Genomic DNA, 22,094 nt, shown 5'->3' with positions numbered 1-22,094 from the left:
ACATAAAGCCAGATTCTCTGCTATGGCATGAAGAGACTGATTCTCTGCTGACATGAAGCCAGATTCTTTGCTATGGCATGAAGAGACTGATTCTCTGCTGACGTGAAGCCAGATTCTCTGCTATGGGACCTCTGTCCAATTGATATTGGTTCATTTTTTTTTTTTTAATTTTAATTTTAATTCATTTCCCTATCCACATTTGTTTGCAGGGGATTTACCTACATGTTGCTGCCTTTTGCAGCTCTCTAGCTCTTTCCTGGGCTGTTTTACAGCCTTTTTAGTGCCCAAAAGTTCGGGTCCCAATTGACTTCAATGGGGTTCGGGTTCGGGACGAAGTTCGGATCGGGTTCGGATCCCGAACCCGAACATTTCCGGGAAGTTCGGCCGAACTTCTCGAACCCGAACATCCAGGTGTTCGCTCAACTCTAGTCTGCACCCATTCCACAAAATTGCGGAATGGATGCGGAGCCAGAATTACGGATGTGTGAATGGACCCTAACTGATAGAAATAACTGATCAAATAACTAAAGTGTGAACTTGGCCTTACATTGATTCATTCTTTTATCATCAGCTTTGCATCAATCCATCTTTACAAATGTGTATTTGTACATTATGGCCCTTTCAAAGTAAACTGTGTGCTGATTAGTTTCTAATAATGTGACATTAAGTCTGAATCAAACATTGACACTGATTACATGGTGGGTGTAAAAGGTATGACACCATGGGGAAAGCATTGAATATAATTATTGGGTCCATTACAATAAAGCCTTGCTTGTTTCCATAACTACTGCTAACAATGTGTTAGTAATATAACTTCTGTAAAACCTGCTGTAGCACTAATAACCTTTGTATCTCTCGTGTTCACAGCCAAGCTCTAGAATATTTGGGCCAGCTCATTATAATAACTCAGGTGTAATTGTGTCTAGTAGACGACCATAGGTAAAAGAAAGTTCCCCCTTCTTCACTTCTGTAATATCTGACATTCAGAAACCATATGGGAAAAATACTGAATTCAGTAACAGGTAGAATAACATTGGTGGTGTCACACAGCTATTTGTGGCAGTCGTTAATGCAGTTTTTTGAGAAAGCCAGAAGTGGGTCTAGCAAGAAGGAAAAGTAGAAGTCCTTCCTTTAGATTTCTCATTCCCTTCCAACCCACGTTTGGCTATGGCTCAAAAAACTGCATCACAAACTGCCACAAAAAGCCGTGTGACACCACTAAGTGTGCTGCTTATCACGTTGTAAAGAGGGGCAGGCGGAGCGTGCTTCCTTCGCAGCACCGCTGGCAACCTGCGCAAGGAGAGGGGCAAGGACGTAGCCTGCCTCCTCGTCTCCATGGCAGCAGGCAAGCAGCAGGGGAGACGAGCGCCGATAATTATGATCAGTGCTCGGCTGAGTTAGGCTGCTGTGAGTCACGTGACGCTGGACACGTCATGTGACTCACCAGCCAGGCCTATTTAAGCGGGCAGCCTGCTGGCCACAGGTTGCCTGTGACTAAGGTCGTTATACGCTCCTGTATTCCTGGCATTGTGTTCCCGTATCCTGACCTTGGCTCTGCTCGTTTGACCTCGCTTCTGCTCATCCCCTGTTGCTTGTCGTGATTTCCTGGTACTGACTTCCTGCTTGTGTTTGGACTCGCTCTTGTTGCTCTCTTGTACTGATTTGACTTCCTGCTAATTGACTTCGGCTAGTTTGACTTGCTTTGTGTTCTGTTTGTCCTGTCTTTTGTTTTCCCCTGCACTTACTTAAGTTAGGGACTGACGTCCAGTTGCGCCCCGTTACCTAGGACAGATCGTGCAAGTAGGTAGGGGCAGAGGCGTGGGTGGCAGTCAGGGTGTGCATGCTTCTCTACCCCCGTCCGTGACACACGTATTTTTTTTATTTCCCCCAAAAATGCTTCCAAAAAGACTGACTCGTGCTGTGTTTTTGTAACCCTTTTTAGCCATTTTTGGACAGTGTGTTTGAGCACCTGTCATTTTGTAATGGAATTTGTTGCATTTTTGTATAGGAATTAGGAAAGCATGTGCTCCCCAGTAATGCCGCCTACTCTGTAGAGCACTATGGAGAAAAAGCACTTGTAAAATAAATAAATAATTACATGCCATATAAAAGCACTATTAAAAAACGCAACACACATTGGCACCTATGTTTTTTCAAGAAAGGCAAGAAAAAAAACAATGGATATTTATGAGCCAAAACGCGGTGACGCAGTTTTGTGCATGTGAACCAGCTGTTTCTGGGTTGAATCATGCAGAAACCTAATCACATGAAAACTACAGTAACCTGTTTAATGTTTTTAATCTTTTCTATATATTTATATTTAGAGAACATAGTGGCTTTATATGAAGCCGCATGAATGGTGTCATTCATTGTAATGTAATCTGTACGTGATTATTTAAACACATTATGCACTCCCATCAGTACGTATAAGTGTGGTCAGTGTCAGACTGGGCTGTCTAGGGCCTATCAGTAAAATTTATTTTGGGGGCCCACTGTACGGATATATTCAAATATTACACAGACGAGGCTGAAGTTGGTTTCTTATTTGTCAGTTCTTATTCACATCAATTGTATTTTTTATTTTATTTTTTTAAGTATTTTAAGGAAATCTTATCGACAGTAACTGAAAAAGTTGCAGTGAGCTGTGCTTAAAGTAAATTAGCTAAACGTGGCATTAAAATAAAAAAGATGGGCACAAAAAGTGTGATTTAAGTAATTAAATGAATCCAGCCAGTGATCTCGAACTGCCAACATACAGAGGGTGATGTCCTGCATCAGATACAGTGGAGTTCAGCCTGGCCCGAATAGGTTCTGGGCATGAGAACTAGCATCAAAGTGGGCAGACAGTTTTTTCTGATTTCAATAAGTAACTGATGGCCTGAACAGGTTCTGGGCATGAAAACTCACCCTCTGTATGTTGGCAGTGGTCCGAATTCATTTCATTCCTTTAATCACACTTTTTTGTGCCCACTTTGATGCCCATTTTTTGCATTTTAATGCCGCTTTCCACTGATTTATGTTACGCACAGCTCACTGCAAGTTTTTCAGTTACTTGGGATAAGGCCTCCTCAAAATTCTTTAAAAAAATACAAATTATGTGAATAACAAAATGATGAATAAGAAACCGACTTCAGCCTAGTCTCATACAGCAGCAGATGATTGAATATGGGGGTCCCTACAGCAACTTTGAGAAGGTCCTGGGGAGAAGAGGACACTGGTAGCTTTCCTCTATACCTAGAAGACATCTCAGCTCTAATTGTCTCTATAACAATAAACTGGGGAGTTTCGTTAATAATCTTTTAAGTTTTTTATATGAACATAGGCTGGTTGAGGTGCTGTACATTGAATATACACTCACCTAAAGAATTATTAGGAACACCATACTAATACGGTGTTGGACCCCCTTTTGCCTTCAGAACTGCCTTAATTCTACGTGGCATTGATTCAACAAGCATTCTTTAGAAATGTTGGCCATATTGATAGGATAGCATCTTGCAGTTGATGGAGATTTAGATTTGAGGGATGCACATCCAGGGCACGAAGCTCCCGTTCCACCACATCCCAAAGATGCTCTATTGGGTTGAGATCTGGTGACTGTGGGGGCCATTTTAGCACAGTGAACTCATTGTCATGTTCAAGAAACCAATTTGAAATGATTTGAGCTTTGTGACATGGTGCATTATCCTGCTGGAAGTAGCCATCAGAGGATGGATACATGTTCTCATTCTGCTTACGCCAAATTTGGACTCTACCATTTGAATGTCTCAACAGAAATCGAGACTCATCATACCAGGCAACATTTTTCCAGTCTTCAACAGTCCAATTTTGGTGAGCTCGTGCAAATTGTAGCCTCTTTTTCCTATTTATAGTGGAGATGAGTGGTACCCGATGGGGTCTTCTGCTGTTGTAGCCCATCCGCCTCAAGGTTGTGCGTGTTGTGGCTTCACAAATGCTTTGCTGCATACCTCGGTTGTAACGAGTGGTTATTTCAGTCAACGTTGCTCTTCTATCAGCTTGAATCAGTCAGCCCATTCTCCTCTGACCTCTAGCATCCACAAGGCATTTTTGCCCACAGGACTGCCGCATACTGGATGTTTTTCCCTTTTCACACCATTCTTTGTAAACCCTAGAAATGGTTGTGCGTGAAAATCCCAGTAACTGAGCAGATTGTGAAATACTCAGACCGGCCCGTCTGGCACCAACAACCATGCCACGCTCAAAATTGCTTAAATCACCTTTCTTTCCCATTCTGACATTCAGTTTGGAGTTCAGGAGATTGTCTTGACCAGGACCACACCCCTAAATGCATTGAAGCAACTTCCATGTGATTGGTTGACTAGATAATTGCATTAATGAGAAATAGAACAGGTGTTCCTAATAATTCTTTAGGTGAGTGTATGTATGTAGTGCAGTAAGTCTACTGTGTTATGTGTCACTTGTGCAGGGGGTGGTAGACTAGGGGCCCACCTCACTCAAGGGCCCACCAGGGGATTCACCTATACCTCTGTGGACCAGTCCGAGCCTGAGTGTGGTCCCCCGAAATGTCGTGCGAGAGGAGTGGAAAACTCAGGAATAAAGCAGAGAGGGCTCATAAAGCTTCAATGGAAAAATACCTTCTGCACATACTACATGTATCAGTATCAGTGCAGGGGACACTTGCTGGCTCATGCAAGGTAATCCAATCGAAAAAAAAAAAGGTTTCCGCACTTGAAATATAAAATCCAATCTTTTATTTAGAATTCATTGAAACCGCAAGATGCAGCACCACTGACATCTTTCGGACCAATTTCCTTAATCATGGCATGGTGTGCTACACTATTGCAACCTTTAAAAAGGTGTAATGCAAATATGCATTTAAAACATCGAAAAGGACATATTTATGATTGACAGTTTTATTAATTGTGATTTCCATCATATAGTGTATGCAATTTATGCACTAAGTATGTACATCCTATATTATGTGGTTTGCATTACTTGAAAGATTAAAAAGCACATATTGGAGCAGTTGTCTAGGGGCTCATGCACACAACCGTTGGATGTATTGCGGATCTGCAAAACACGGATACCAGCTGTGTGCATTCCGCATTTTGCGGAACGGAACCGCTGGCCCCTAATAGAACAGTCCTATCCTTGTCCATAAATCGGATAATAACAGGACATGTTCTGTTTTTTTGCAGAACGGCCATGCAGACACGGAATGCACACAGAGTCATTTCCATTTTTTTGAGGCCCCACTGAAGTGATTGGTTCTGCTTACTGGCCACAAAAAAAAAAAAAGGAATGGACACGGAAAATAACACATTTGTGTGCATGAGCCCTTATATTAACAATAAATCAAGCAATGCTTCTACAGCTGCCAAACACTTTATTGAAACACATGACATACTATTGAGTATTTCAGTTTTTTTGGCTTGGAACAGGTTAAATTTCCATTAATTGGCGGTGATTGGAACAAAAAAAATTATTGTTATGAGGAGCGTTCTGGATACTGAAATTGGACACGTGATACCCGCCTAAGGGACTGAATTTATCATATATTTCTTGTTATAATTCCATTTCCATTTCATGTATCCGATGTGTGTGGTCATTTTGTTATGACCAACAAATTTCTCTTCATATGACAACATTGCAATAATTCCTGTATTTATGTTTTGCCACTTCATACGCAGGTATACAGCCGTACCTTTCATCTGACGTATTGCATGATGTACTTTCAATAGTGTGTTTTTAAAGGCGGCAATAGTGTGGCATATCATGCCACGACAAAGGACATTGGTCCAAAACATGTCAGGGGTGCTGCTGTATCTTGCAGTTTTAATGATTTCTAAACAAAAGAGCAGATTTTATTTTTCAAGTGCGGAATACTTTTTCTTCAAGTGGAAAATTCAACATTCCCAATGTGGGCTTTTGAAAAAGTGATGATGAAATAAATTAATTTAATGATAGCAATAAAGAAACAAAAGCACAGATTTTGTACAAAAAAAAAAACGAGCGTGAGTAATAATAGTTGGCTTACTGTATTAACATATTGAGCACTGTTTAATGTGCATTACTCACCCATTTAATCCCCTGCCACTGAATGGGATTTTACATGGAGTCACTTTACCAGTTACAGAGTCAGTATTATATCACAGGAGTCAGTATTGGGTCCTTTTCTTTAAGTATTAACAACCTTGTAGAATGCTTCCAGAGTAAAAAATAAATCCAAATGATACTATAAGCTCTACACAAGATAATATAATATTAAAGAATGACTTGGAAAAGTTAGAGGATTGAGCGGAGATATGGCAAATGAAGTTCATTGTGGATAAGTGTAAGAGTTTGTGCAATTACACAGTTAAGATTGCACAATAATGACCACTTTCATTTCTCGAGCTTGGCAGCGTGTAGCTCATGAAAGAAGTCATGTGTCATGAGCTGGCTTAGTGGGTGTATGGCTGTCTGCACACATATCCCTCAGTGGGTATATCTGGTTATATATATATATATATATCCCTCGGTGGTTGTATAGGATGTGTAATAGGCTGTCTGCACACATATCCCTCGGTGGGTATATAAGGTGTGTGATAGGCTGTCTGCACACATATCCCTCGGTGGTTGCATAAGATGTGTGATAGGCTGTCTGCACACATATCCCTCAATGGGTATATAAGGTATGTGATAGGCTGTCTGCACACATATCTCTTGGTGGGTATATAAGGTGTGTGATAGGTTGTCTGCACTCATATCCCTCGGTGGCAGTGCTCCAGACAAAAAAAAATACCTAGTAGCCATTGGCTCCTGAACTGATAAATTTATGAGCCGAACAAAAATGTTGGTATCGTGACAACGCTACGCCGATCAGATCGCGATTTTGATACCAAAATTTGGATTTGCTTTCGTCACCATAAAAAAGGATTGCGATACTCAATACCGTGCAAAAAAAAAAAACACCAAAAAAAGCCGCGTGCATTTCGCATTTATGAAACGTTCGGCCCATAATAGAACAGTTCTATCCTATTTTTTGGGATGACAAGTTGACTAAAAAATGGCGAATGCTCACCGCATAGGAGATATTTTTTAATAATTTAATAGTTTGGACTTTTCAGACACAGCGCTATGTAATATGTTTATTTATTGTTTATATATTTTATATGTAAAATTGGGAAAGGGGGGATTTAAACGTAATATTTTAGGGTACTTTCACACTAGCTTTTTTCATTTCCGGCCTAGAGTTCCGTCACAGGGGGTCTATTCCGGAAAATAACTGATCAGGCATATCTTCATGCATTCTGAATGGAGAGCAATCGGTTCAGGATGCATCAGGATGTCTTCAGTTCAGTCATTTTGACTGATCAGGCAAAAGATAAAACCGCAGCATGCTACGGTTTTATCTCCGGCGAAAAAAACTGAAGACTTGCCTGAATGCCGGACCCGGCATTTTTCCCCGTAGGCATGTATTAGTGCCAGATCCAGCATTTAAAAGGATACGTCCTTCCGGTCTGCGCATGCGCAGACCGGTAAAAATGTGTAAAAAGATACAAGACGGATCCGTCTGTCCCCATGACAAGCGGAGAGATGGATTCGTTCTTGCAATGCATTTGTGAGACGGATCCGCATCCGGATGCGTCTCACAAATGCTTTCAGTCACATCCAGATCGGCGGATCCGGCAGGCAGTTCAGACGACGGAACTGCTTGCCGGATCACACTGCCGCAAGTGTGAAAGTAGCCTTAGTGTTTTTTTTTTTTTTTACTTACTATTAGCCCCCCTTAGGGGCTGGAACCCTTGTCCTATTCACCCTTAGACCTCTTTCACATGGGCGAGATTTCTGCGCGGGTGCAATGCGTGAGGTGAATGCATTGCACCCGCACTGAATCCGGACCCATTCACTTCTATGTGGCTGTGCACATGAGCGGTGATTTTCACGCATCACTTGTGCGTTGTGTGAAAATCGCAGCATGCTCTATGTTGTGCGTTTTTCACGCAACGCAGGCCCCATAGAAGTTAATGGGGCTGCGTGAAAATCTCAAGCATCCGCAAGCAAGTGCGGATGCTGTGCGATTTTCATGCATGGTTGCGAGGATGAAAATCTATTCACTGTGTTATTTTCCCTTATAACATGGTTATAAGGGAAAATAATAGCATTCTTTAATACAGAATGCTCAGTAGAAGGTCAATATAATAAACATTATATACAGCCCAGTATAATAAACATTGGTGGCGCAGTGCGCCCCCCCCAACACCCCAGTATAATAAACATTGGTGGCGCAGTGCACCCCCCCCAACACCCCAGTATAATAAACATTGGTGGCGCAGTGCGTCCCCCCAACACCCCAGTATAATAAACATTGGTGGCGCAGTACGCCCCCCCAACACCCCAGTATAATAAACATTGGTGGCGCAGTGCGTCCCCCTCAACACCCCAATATAATAAACATTGGTGGCGCAGTGGGCAGTGCCAATTAGGGTTGAAAAAAAAATAAAAAATTAACTCACCTCCTCCAATTGATCATGTAGCAGCCGGTCTCCTGTTCTTTCTTCAGGACCTGTGGTGACATCACTGTGCTGATCACATGGTACATCACATGATCCATCACCATGGTAATGAACCATGTGATGAGCTCAGTGACGTCACCACAGGTCCTGAAGAAAGAACAGGAGACCGGCAGCTACGCGATCAATTGGAGGAGGTGAGTTAATATTTTATTTTATTTTTAACCCTCATTGGCACTGCCCACTGCGCCACCAATGTTTATTATACTGGGGTGTCGGGGGGGAAGGGGGGGCGCACTGCGCCACCAATGCGTATTATACTGGGGTGTTGGGGAGGGGAAGGCGCACTGCGCCACCAATGTTTATTATACTGGGGTGTCGGGGGGAAGGGGCGCGCACTGCGCCACCAATGCTTATTATACTGGGGTGTTGGGGGGGTGCACTGCGCCACCAATTAAGATAACTGACCTGTTAATACAAATACAGGAGGCGGGTGCCGGAATCAAATAGCCGGGCACCCGACCTCTATGACAGGGAGCTGCAATCAGCGGCAGTTAACCCCTCAGGTGCCACTCCCTGATATAGAGGTCGGGTGCCGGCTATTTGATTCCGGCACCGGCCTCCTGTATTTGTATTAACAGGTCAGTTATCTTCATTGGTAGTGCAGTGGCCACAGCCCCTCCCCTCCTCCTCCCGTCTCTCTTCTTATTGGCAGCGGCGGCAGCACAGGGGGGAGGGAGAGACTCCTTCTCCACTGCGCTGCTGAGAAGAACATCGGCGGCGGGCAGAGAACTATCAGCTCCTGTGCATTTACAAAGTCTTGTCGCCATTTGTAAATTCTAAGTCGCATTGGCGACCATTTTGGTCGCCATCTGGAGCCCTGCTTGGTGGGTATATAAAGAGTGTTGTAGGCTGTCTGCATGCATTTCCCTCGGTGGGTATATAAGGTGTGTGATAGGCTGTCTGCATGCATATCCCTCAGTGGGTATATATGGTGTGTGTTAGGCTGTCTGCACACATATCCCTCGGTGAGTATACAAGGTGTGTGACAGGCTGTCTGCACACATATGCCCTGGTGGTATATAATGTGTGTGATAAGATGTTTGCACACATATACCTCAGTGGGTATATAAGGTGTGCTATAGGCTGTATGCACATATATCCCTCAGTGGGTATATAAGGTGTGTGATAGGCTTTCTGCACACGTATCCCTCGGTGGTTGTATAAGATGTGTGATTGGCTGTCTGCACACATATCTCTCAGTGGTTGTATAAGATGTGTAAAAGGCTGTCTGCACACATATATATCAGTGGGTATATAAGGTGTGTGATAGACTGTCTGCACACATATAACTCGGTGGGTATATAAGGTGTGTGACCGGCTATATGCACACATATCCCTCAATGGGTATATAAGGTGTGTGATAGTCTGTCTGCACACATATCCCTCGGTAGTTGTATAAGATGTGTGATAGGCTGTCTGCACACATATCCCTCGGTAGTTGTATAAGATGTGTGATAGGCTGTCTGCACACATATCCCTTGGTGGGTATATATGTTGTGCGATAGGCTGGACGCATAACCCTCAATGGGTATATAAGGAATGTGACAGGCTGTTTGCATGCATATCCCTCAGTGGGTATATATGGTGTGCGATAAGCTGTCTGCACACATATCTCTCAATGGGTATATAAGGTGTGTGATAGGCTGTCTGCACACATGTCCCTCAGTGGGTATATATGGTGTGTGACAGAATGTTTGCACACATATCCCTTGGTGCGTATATAAGGTCTATGATAGGCTGTCTGCACACATATCCCTCGGTGGGTATATAAGGTGTGTGTAGGCTGTCTGCACACATATCCCTTGGTGAGTATATATGGTGTGTGATAGGCTGTCTGCACACATATCCCTCGGTGGTTGTATACGATGTGTGATAGGCTGTCTTCACACATATACCTCAGTGGGTATATAAGGTGTGTGATAGGCTGTCTGCACTCATATCTCTCGCTGGGTATATATGGTGTGCGGTAGGCTGTCTGCACTTATATCCCTTGGTGGGCATATAAGGAGTATTGTAGGCTGTCTGCACGCATTTCCCTCAGTGGGTATATATGGTGTGTGATAGGCTGTCTGCACACTTATCCCTCGGTGAGTATGCAAGGTGTGTGACAGGCTGTCTGCACACATATCCCCTGGTGGTATATAAGGTGTGTGATAAGATGTTTGCACACATATACCTCAGTGGGTATATAAGGTGTGTTATAGGCTGTATGCACATATATTCCTCAGTGGGCATATAAGGTGTGTGATAGGCTGTCTGCACACATATCCCTCAATGGGTATATAAGATGTGTGATAGGCTGTCTGCACACATATCCCTTGGTGGGTATATATGGTGTGCGATAGGCTGGAAGCATAACCCTCAATGGGTATATAAGGAATGTGACAGGCTGTTTGCATGCATATCCCTCAGTGGGTATATATGGTGTGCGATAAGCTGTCTGCACACATATCTCTCAATGGGTATATAAGGTGTGTGATAGGCTGTCTGCACACATGTCCCTCAGTGGGTATATAAGGTGTGTGACAGAATGTTTGCACACATATCCCTTGGTGCGTATATAAGGTCTATGATAGGCTGTCTGCACACATATCCCTCGGTGGGTATATAAGGTGTGTGTAGGCTGTCTGCACACATATCCCTTGGTGAGTATATATGGTGTGTGATAGGCTGTCTGCACACATATCCCTCGGTGGTTGTATACGATGTGTGATAGGCTGTCTTCACACATATACCTCAGTGGGTATATAAGGTGTGTGATAGGCTGTCTGCACTCATATCTCTCGCTGGGTATATATGGTGTGCGATAGGCTGTCTGCACTTATATCCCTTGGTGGGCATATAAGGAGTATTGTAGGCTGTCTGCACGCATTTCCCTCAGTGGGTATATATGGTGTGTGATAGGCTGTCTGCACACTTATCCCTCGGTGAGTATGCAAGGTGTGTGACAGGCTGTCTGCACACATATCCCCTGGTGGTATATAAGGTGTGTGATAAGATGTTTGCACACATATACCTCAGTGGGTATATAAGGTGTGTTATAGGCTGTATGCACATATATTCCTCAGTGGGCATATAAGGTGTGTGATAGGCTGTCTGCACACATATCCCTCAATGGGTATATAAGATGTGTGATAGGCTGTCTGCACACATATCCCTTGGTGGGTATATATGGTGTGCGATAGGCTGGAAGCATAACCCTCAATGGGTATATAAGGAGTGTGACAGGCTGTTTGCACGCATATCCCTCAGTGGGTATATATGGTGTGCGATAAGCTGTCTGCACACATATCTCTCAATGGGTATATAAGGTGTGTGATAGGCTGTCTGCACGCATATACCTCAGTGGGTATATAAGGTGTGTGATAGGCTGTCTGCACACATATCCCTCAGTGGGTATATAAGGTGTGTGACAGAATGTCTGCACACGTATCCCTTGGTGCGTATATAAGGTGTATGACAGTCTTTCTGCACACATATCACTCAAGGGGTTTATAAGGTGTGTGATAGGCTGTCTGCACACATATCTCTTGGTGCGTATATAAGGTGTGTAATAGGCTGTCTGCACACATTTCCCTCATTGCTGTCATAGGTAAAAGGAGCAATGTATCAGAGTTGCAAAAAGGGATAATTATTGGCTTTCAGACTAAAAGTAGCAGTATTTCTTAAACTGAGCAGTTTGTGAACTGTTATCATATTGTTGTGAAAAAAATGTATCTCAAGTGGACAAAATGGCACAATTGTGAATAAGTGACATTGAAACTGCAGAGTACCACGTACCATTGATGTGCAAGGTGAATGTCAGGTACAAAGCTGCACAATGGTGGACCGACACTCTTCAATGGCGCAACTCACTACCAAAAGTGACCAGAGGTCTACCAAATGTATGTCTAAAACAACAGTTCAGCGAACTCTACTGTGTTTTGGGCTCTGTGGCAGATGGATCTCTGCTAAAAAAGTTGCATTGGCAGAAAGGGCTTCCATTTTTGCGGCAGTATAGGAATTGGACCTCAGCTTATTGGCAAAGGGTTGTCTTCTCGAATGAGTCAGGTGAGAAACATCAGAGAACAAACACGCTGCAACCATTCCTGGAATAACACAATCTGGTGGTGGCAGCATTATGGTCTGGGGAATGTTTTCCTGGCATTCTCTGGGCCCACTCATCCATGTAGAAGGTACTCTCAACCGATTTGGGTATAAATCCACCCATGCATTGTCTTCCCTGGGGTGAATGGGATCTTCCAGAAAGACAATGCAATATCTCACATAGCTAGAAATGTCCAACATTGGTCTAAAGACCAAGACCAAGTACTACCCTGGCCCTCTAATTTCCTAGATTTGAACACAGTTGAGCATCTGTTGGCCCACCTTGATTGTCTCGTTTGTTCTAAGGATCCTCCCCAACGCACCCTCCTGCAGCTATGGGATGCACTGCAGTCAGCATGGCTCCAGACACCAGGAACAACCTAGCAGGACCTCATTGAATCTCTCATCGTCTGTCTAGCTGCTGTCCATGTTGCACACAGCGGTTACTCTGGATATTAGTTGGTGGTCATAATAATGTAACTTGAATGTGTACTGTATGTGATAAATTGTAAAAGAATGGGGGGTTGGAGCCTGGCCGTGCTGCTGAATGGCCGCTTGAAACTGTGCTTCTTATCCAAGCTGGCAGTTATACACTGTAACTAGCGCTGCACTTAAGCAAATATGGGGAAACTCGGCAAAGACAAGCCTAAAGACCAGGCAGACTCGACACTGAGTCGTTTGAAACAGCCTGAGGCTACATTCACACGTCCGTGGTGTGTTGCGGACCCGCAAATTGCGGGTCCGCAACACACCAGCCCGTCACCCCCATAGAATAGGACATGCTCTATCTTTTTGCGGAGCTGCGGACCCAAAATCGGGGCCGCGCTCCGCAATTGCGGCTGCAGACAGCACACTGTGTGCTTTCCGCATCCATTCCGTCCCCATAGAGAATGAATGGGTCCGCACCCGTTCCGCAAAATTGCGGAACGGATGCGGACACATTTTGCGGACGTGTGAATGGAGCCTGACATGGACAAATATCTGAAGACTAAAGCTCAAATTGCAAGCGCCAGTGCGGCCAAGATGGCGCCGCGCGCCATTCAGCACTCAGATATGGAGGACCTCTCGGAGACCGGCAGCATCTCTGATGCATCCGAAGACGGGCCCCGCCGTCGGACCTCCCCCATTTTAGAATCTACCCTCCGGGCTGTCTTAGAAAGATTTGGCAGACATAAAGGAAGAGCTAAGACACCTAGGCCACAGAGTGGTTGCTCTGGAGAACACCCAGGAGGTGATCCTGACTCACGGGGAAAAAGTTGGTGATATGCTCAAAGCCCATACAGTACTGCTCAACGTAGCATACCTACACTTAGAAGACCAGGAGAACCGCAGCAGAAGACGGAACCTGCACATCCGCGGTCTTCCTGAATCGTTTGCGCCTGAAGCACTCCAGTCAGCCGCGCGCAAGATCTTCGCTTCTCTGCTAGGCCAAGACAGGGCAGAGAGTATTGTTATTGAAAGAATCCACAGGGCCCTGAGACCTGCACCGAAACCCAACGAGCCGCCACGTGATGTCATCTATGGACTTTTGAGCTATATAGACACGGCAGCTCTCCTAAAGGCAGCTAGAGAAGAGGAGCAGATCCAGTATGAAGGTAGCTCCATCCTTTTCTTCCAAGACCTGGCGCCCTCCACCCTTGCAAAGCGCCGTGCCCTGCGCCTGTTGCTGGATGCATTGAAGTCTACATCTACTCCGTTCCTCTGGTTATACCCATTCGGTTTATCCTTCACTAGGAACGGGAAACAAATCATCATTCGCTCCCCTTCTGACCTGAAACCAGCCTGGGACATTTTAGGCATTACTCCTATAGATATACCTTCCTGGCTTCCTGCTGATCACAACATCCCTCTACCTGTGCTGCTTCATCCTGATGCCTGGAAAAAGGTTGCGCCTGGGAAAGCAGACAAAACCAGAAGAGGATGTTGATCATCTTTCTATGTTGTGTTCCAAGAGGAGCCCCCTCTTCCCATTTCTTTCTTGTTATCGAAATGTGATTAGTTCTAGATAGAGAGCTTATTGTTATCTGTAGCCTCCACTTTCACTTGCAAACACCTTTAGCATATACAGGGAGTGCAGAATTATTAGGCAAGTTGTATTTTTGAGGATTAATTTTATTATTGAACAACAACCATGTTCTCAATGAACCCAAAAAACTCATTAATATCAAAGCTGAATATTTTTGGAAGTAGTTTTTAGTTTGTTTTTAGTTTTAGCTATTTTAGGGGGATATCTGTGTGTGCAGGTGACTATTACTGTTCATAATTATTAGGCAACTTAACAAAAAACAAATATATACCCATTTCAATTATTTATTTTTACCAGTGAAACCAATATAACATCTCAACATTCACAAATATACATTTCTGATATTCAAAAACAAAACAAAAACAAATCAATGACCAATATAGCCACCTTTCTTTGCAAGGACACTCAAAAGTCTGCCATCCATGGATTCTGTCAGTGTTTTGATCTGTTCACCATCAACATTGCGTGCAGCAGCAACCACAGCCTCCCAGACACTGTTCAGAGAGGTGTACTGTTTTCCCTCCTTGTAAATCTCACATTTGATGATGGACCACAGGTTCTCAATGGGGTTCAGATCAGGTGAACAAGGAGGCCATGTCATTAGATTTTCTTCTTTTATACCCTTTCTTGCCAGCCACGCTGTGGAGTACTTGGACGCGTGTGATGGAGCATTGTCCTGCATGAAAATCATGTTTTTCTTGAAGGATGCAGACTTCTTCCTGTACCACTGCTTGAAGAAGGTGTCTTCCAGAAACTGGCAGTAGGACTGGGAGTTGAGCTTGACTCCATCCTCAACCCGAAAAGGCCCCACAAGCTGATCTTTGATGATACCAGCCCAAACCAGTACTCCACCTCCACCTTGCTGGCGTCTGAGTCGGACTGGAGCTCTCTGCCCTTTACCAATCCAGCCACGGGCCCATCCATCTGGCCCATCAAGACTCACTCTCATTTCATCAGTCCATGAAACCTTAGAAAAATCAGTCTTGAGATATTTCTTGGCCCAGTCTTGACGTTTCAGCTTGTGTGTCTTGTTCAGTGGTGGTCGTCTTTCAGCCTTTCTTACCTTGGCCATGTCTCTGAGTATTGCACACCTTGTGCTTTTGGGCACTCCAGTAATGTTGCAGCTCTGAAATATGGCCAAACTGGTGGCAAGTGGCATCTTGGCAGCTGCACGCTTGACTTTTCTCAGTTCATGGGCAGTTATTTTGCGCCTTGGTTTTTCCACACGCTTCTTGCGACCCTGTTGACTATTTTGAATGAAACGCTTGATTGTTCGATGATCACGCTTCAGAAGCTTTGCAATTTTAAGAGTGCTGCATCCCTCTGCAAGATATCTCACTATTTTTGACTTTTCTGAGCCTGTCAAGTCCTTCTTTTGACCCATTTTGCCAAAGGAAATGAAGTTGCCTAATAATTATGCACACCTAATATAGGGTGTTGATGTCATTAGACCACACCCCTTCTCATTACAGAGATGCACATCACCTAATATGCTTAATTGGTAGTAGGCTTTCGAGCCTATACAGCTTGGAGTAAGACAACATGCATAAAGAGGATGATGTGGTCAAAATACTCATTTGCCTAATAATTCTGCACTCCCTGTATTTGCTTAGGCAGCTCAGCGGATTATATGTCAACTTGCTGTTGACCTGAATCCTCTCTTCAGGATCTACAGAGATGGGGTAGTTGTATCTGAAAAGGTCAGACCTGTAGTGACAGCCCTGATGTAGAGCTCTCTGGGCTATCTTAGTGATACACTCTAGTGAGCGTTTCCCCTACGCCATTTTCATTAACCCACTTCATGGCGTGTTTGCCATTTTAGTTACATGTTCCCCTATGATTTAGGGTTTACTGCCAGCATTTTACCTAGTTCTAGGAACCTTCTTTTCCTGATGGTTTACTTTGAGCCCTCGGGTGTCTTGCAATTCCCCCCTCCTGAGGCCTCCTCTGATTGTGTGTCAAACAGAGGTACCAATCTTCCCCTCAGGAGTCTTGCAAGACGACTGTTAATGCTTTATTATGTGTTATGCTTCCCATACTACTTTTCCTGTACTGTCAATCAAACCTCTTTGTCACTCCTTAACCCCTCTCCTCCTTTCCCTGTCCTTTTGCTATTAATGGAGGGATCTCATGGCATCATTTTACTACTTACACACTTACAACTATGACATCTATTGTAGTTTCATCATTGAACGTTAGAGGCCTGAACGAACCGAGGAAGAGATCCCAGATTCTCTCTCTCCTATGTAAAGCCAAGACCTCTGTTACGACCAGAGGATGTGGATCCTCTGTGTCAGCTGATAGAGGACTGGGAATTAGTCCAATATTGCTGACTGCTGACTCTCAGAATCAGGACCCTGGTGTCTGTACCTGTTACCTTGAATGCAGCTACCTGCAGTAGTGTGAACAGAGTCCAACAAAGGCAGAATAAAGGAACAGATGGTCTTTACTGGCAGACAGTATTCAAAAGTCACTTGACAGATACAGGCAACACAAAGTTCAGAGCAATATAGCGTGCAGATATAAGCAGTCTCATAGGCAGTGCAGGGTCTGGATCCAGGCAGACTTACAGGAGGAGATGGGCAGATGCGTAGTCAGGCAATGCAGATATAAGTGGTCTCCTTGTCAGGCAGTGCAGGGTCTGGATCCAGGCAGACTTACAGGAGGAGATGGGCAGACGCGTAGTCAAATGAAGCGGAGGTCAGAATCCAGGAAATCCAATATACAGACACAGTGGGACGCTTCAGCGGAAGTCAAGAGGTACAACAACCACGCTTGGGCACTTCATGATGAGTGAAGCTGCCTTAAATACAAATAGTCCCGCCTCCGGGTGGGGATGGTAATCAGGAACCAGCTGCCTACTCCTATAAGAAAGGGAGAGGTGCGCGCGCGCGTGCTATAGCGCATCAGATGACATCTGGCAGTGAGGACGGATGCGGTGGTATGCTGACGGGCGCCTGCGTCTCCTACAAGGTAAGCCAGCACTGGGACCCATAGTGCTGCGATGTGCAGACAGCGATCTGCCACCCTGCAGTGGAGACGCAGATCCCATACTAACAACCTCCATCGTCTTTCTGCAGGAATCCCATTTTAAGACAGGTAAGATACCCAATATACCAGCTAGACAATTCTCTCAGTGGTTCCACAGCCCTTATGCCTCTTCCAGCAAGGGAGTTAGCATTGCTATACGCAGGCAGCTTCCGTTTAGACATATGTCCACTGTTACTGACCCTGAAGGTCGATATCTATTTGTGAAAGGCACCATAGCTGACAACACGCTAACACTTGTAAACGTATACGCCCCCAATAGCGGGCAAGCACAATGACTGCGCAACACACTCAAGCTCTTAGCGCAATTTAAAGAAGGCATGGTTGTCCTGGGAGGGGATTTTAACCTGTAACTAACACCAGACTTAGACTCTTCCTCTAAGCGCTCACAGATTTCACATAAATTGTTGGGCTGACTGAAAGCTAGTCTACATGAATTGGGGGTGACAGATGAATGGAGAACTCTCAATCCCACGTGCATTGACTATACATTCTACTCTCACGCCAAATCCACTTTCTCCAGGCTTTACTACCTATTCCTATCAACTCCTCATGTGGCATTGGTCACTGGGGCTAGTATTGGCAATGTTACGCTATCGGATCACTCTCCAATATATTTTCATATTTTATTGAAAGATCTACCCAAAAGGGAGTGGAGTTGGCGTCTAAACAAGACCTTAATACCAGACCATTCACATATCACGCAAATTACTAAATCCCTCACGGAATATTTCACCCTTAACTCCTCAGACACAGTTTCCCCATCTGTAGTCTGGGAGGCTCACAAATCTGTCATAAGGGGAGAGCTTATAGCTTTTGGCTCAAAAATTTAAAAACAACGTACAGCAGCTCTAGAAAAAGCCCAAAAGCTAGCACAACTCCGTACAGAACTTAACCACCTCAGCCCCCAGTGCTTAAACACCCTGAAAGACCAGGCCACTTTTTACACTTCTGACCTACCCTACTTTCACCGTTTATTGCTCGGTCATGCAACTTACCACCCAAATGAATTTTACCTCCTTTTCTTCTCACTAATAGAGCTTTCATTTGGTGGTATTTCATTGCTGCTGACATTTTTACTTTTTTTGTTGTTAATTGAAATTTAACGTTTTTTTTGCAAAAAAATGACATTTTTCACTTTCAGTTGTAAAATTTTGCAAAAAAAACGAGATCCATATATAAATTTTGCTCTAAATTTATTGTTCTACATGTCTTTGATAAAAAAAAAATGTTTGGGTAAAAAAAAAATGCTTTGGGTAAAAGTTATAGCGTTTACAAACTATGGTACAAAAATGTGAATTTCCGCTTTTTGAAGCAGCTCTGACTTTCTGAGCACCTGTCATGTTTCCTGAGGTTCTACAATGGCCAGACAGTACAAACACCCCACAAATGACCCCATTTCGGAAAGTACACACCCTAAGGTATTCGCTGATGGGCATAGTGAGTTCATAGAACTTTTTATTTTTTGTCACAAGTTAGCGGAAAATGATGATTTTTTTTTTTTTTCTTACAAAGTCTCATATTCCACTAACTTGTGACAAAAAATAAAAACTTCTATGAACTCACTATGCCCATCACGAAATACCTTGGGGTCTCTTCTTTCCAAAATGGGGTCACTTGTGGGGTAGTGTCACGGAACCATGAACCAGACGTACAACAAGAGATAAGTGAAAATAAGAAGGCTTTATTGAAAATAAAGCTGTAAAGCAAAAGTCCAAGCGGATGGTGAAACCGAAGCAGAGTCTTTGAGAGGCCAGGGGTCAGGAACCAGAAGGGTAGTCAGACGAAGCCAGGATCAGGAACCAGCAGGGTAGTCAGACGAAGCCAGGATCAGGAACCAGCAGAGTAGTCAGACGAAGCCAGGATCAGGAACCAGAAGCAGCAGCAGTCTTAGAAGCATGTGAACACAGGAGGACCAAGCAAGGAACTGAAGCCACAGACCTCCTATATATATGAGCTAGGCATCCAGCTCCTCCCAGTGGGAAGGAGGAGCCGCAGGGTGGAAGGCTACAAGAAACCCAGAAACCAAGATGGCCGCCAGCACATGTCAAACGAAGGAGAACAGCAAGAAGGTAAGACCATGACAGTACCTCCCCCTCAAGGGCCCCTCCTCCGCGGAGGAGCATGGACATCTGCGGAGGGAACCCAGGAACGCTCCTCTGGACCATAACCACGCCAATGGACCAAAAACTGCACCCGACCGCGGACCAGGCGTGAGTCCAGGATATTGCTCACCTCATACTCCTCACGATTGCCCACTCGGACCGGACGAGGCCGAGGAACCGAGGAAGTGAAACGATTACACACCAGTGGCTTCAACAGGGAGACATGAAACACGTTAGAGATCCGCATGCCAGGAGGAAGCGCAAGGGCATAGGCTACCGGGTTTACCCTGCGAAGCACTCGGAAGGGACCAACAAAGCGAGGCGCCAGCTTGGGAGTGGGCACTCGAAGGTTGAGGTTGCGGGTGGACAACCATACACGGTCTCCGACCTGGTAGGAAGGAGCAGGCGCTCGTCTGCGATCAGCCTGGAGTCTCTGGCGCTGCGCAGAGGCCTCAAGGGACTTCTGGATCTGTACCCAAGAAGCACGTAGGAGGGAAAGGTGATCCTCCACAGCCGGAATATCCTGGGGAGAGAATACCTCCGGTAACACGGCAGGTTGGAACCCATAATTGGCCATGAAGGGAGACGTCCCAGAGGAAGAGTTCACCGCCGTGTTCCTGGCAAACTCAGCCCAAGGCAGGAGGTCAACCCAATTGTCTTGGTGATCGGAGACATAGCAACGAAGGAATTGCTCCAAGGCCTGATTGGATCGTTCTGCGGCCCCATTGGACTGAGGGTGGTAGGCCGAGGAGAAGGAGAGATGAATCCCCAACTGGGAGCAAAAGGCGCGCCAGAACCTGGACACAAACTGACTCCCCCGATCCGACACAATCTCCTTGGGCAAACCGTGCAACCGGAAGACCTCCCTGGCAAAAATCGTGGCCAACTCTTGTGCAGAGGGTAACTTCTTGAGAGGAACACAGTGGCACATTTTGGAAAACCGATTCAAAATCATGAGAATGACCGTATGGCCTCGGAATGCAGGGAGGTCCACAATGAAATCCATCCCCAGGTGTGACCATGGGCGCTCCCCGGTGGCTATGGGTTGCAGAAGGCCCAACGGAAGGTGCCGAGGGGACTTACTCTGGGCACAAACGGAACATGCCGCTACATATGCGGCGATGTCGGAACGTAGGGAAGGCCACCAGAACAGACGTGAAACAGCCCAGGACAGCTGATTCTTTCCAGGATGCCCCGCGGTCTTGGAGTTATGGTAGGTTCGCAACAACCGAGTGCGCAACTCCTCAGGCACAAAACATCTGCCGTTGGGTCTCCCAGAGGGAGCACCAGATTGAGCCGCCAAAATCTGCTCACCCAGGGGAGAGGTCAGGCTGGTGCGAATGGCGGCCAGGATCTGATTCGGAGGTATGACCGAAGTCGGAATCGACTCCTCCCTGGACAGCTCGGAGTACTGCCGTGATAGGGCATCCGCCCTGATGTTCTTGGAACCGGGTAGGTAGGAGACCACGTAATTAAAACGTGACAAGAACAGAGCCCATCTGGCCTGACGTGGTGTCAATCTCTTGGCCTCAGAAAGGTAGGTCAGATTCTTATGGTCCGTCAGGATGAGAACCGGAACCACCGAACCCTCGAGCAAGTGCCTCCATTCTTTAAGGGCCTGCACGATGGCCAATAACTCCCTGTCACCAATCTGATAGTTGCACTCCGCGGAAGACAGTTTCCGGGAGTAAAACCCACAAGGAAGCAGAGGACCCTCTGGTGTTCTACGCTGAGACAGAAGGGCGCCTACTCCCGTCTCAGACGCGTCCACCTCGAGGACAAAGGGCAACCCAGGGTTGGGATGCGACAGAATCGGAGCCGACACAAAAGCGGACTTTAGGGCCTCAAAAGCTCGGATGGCCTCGAGCGGCCAGACCTGGGAATTACTGCCCTTCCTGGTCAGATCCGTGAGAGGCTTGGCCAGCATGGAAAAGTCCCTGATGAACTTCCGATAATAATTGGCGAAGCCCAAAAAGCGCTGCAGGGAACGAAGACCACTGGGCTGGGGCCACTGTAAGACAGCCGAAACCTTCTCAGGATCCATGGAGAACCCCTCAGCGGAAATGATGTAACCTAAGAAGGTTACCTGGGATCGGTGAAATTCGCATTTCTCAAGCTTACCGAACAGCTTGTTCTCTCGTAACCGTTGCAACACTCGTCTGACATCCAGAATGTGGGCCTCCATGGATTCAGAATATACCAAGATATCATCCAAATAGACCACCACACACTGCTGCAACAGGTCACGGAAAACATCGTTGATGAATTCCTGAAAGACTGCGGGCACATTGC

At 45.4% G+C, this 22,094-nt stretch overlaps 1 protein-coding gene across 3 annotated transcripts in view; it reads right to left on the bottom strand.

Annotated features, from left to right (window-relative positions):
- The window catches only part of LOC120980140 (transmembrane protein 272-like), a 170,120-nt gene that overhangs the window by 93,685 nt on the left and 54,341 nt on the right, over positions 1–22,094 (bottom strand). The window contains exons 1-2 of one of the 3 annotated variants that reach the window (XM_040409030.1): positions 5,840–5,901; positions 5,684–5,739 (exon numbers count right to left, since the gene is read on the bottom strand). The exons of the other annotated variants lie outside the window; for them this stretch is intronic. Coding sequence (XP_040264964.1) covers positions 5,684–5,690 — 7 coding nt within the window. The 5' untranslated portion in view covers positions 5,691–5,739; positions 5,840–5,901. Of the gene's footprint in view, positions 1–5,683; positions 5,740–5,839; positions 5,902–22,094 lie in introns of those variants that run through there. 3 annotated transcript variants of the gene reach the window in all.

This window comes from Bufo bufo, chromosome 10, assembly GCF_905171765.1.
Source record: "Bufo bufo chromosome 10, aBufBuf1.1, whole genome shotgun sequence".
In the NCBI taxonomy this organism is placed as follows: domain Eukaryota; kingdom Metazoa; phylum Chordata; class Amphibia; order Anura; family Bufonidae; genus Bufo; species Bufo bufo.
This window is presented reverse-complemented; position numbering and strand designations above follow the sequence as displayed.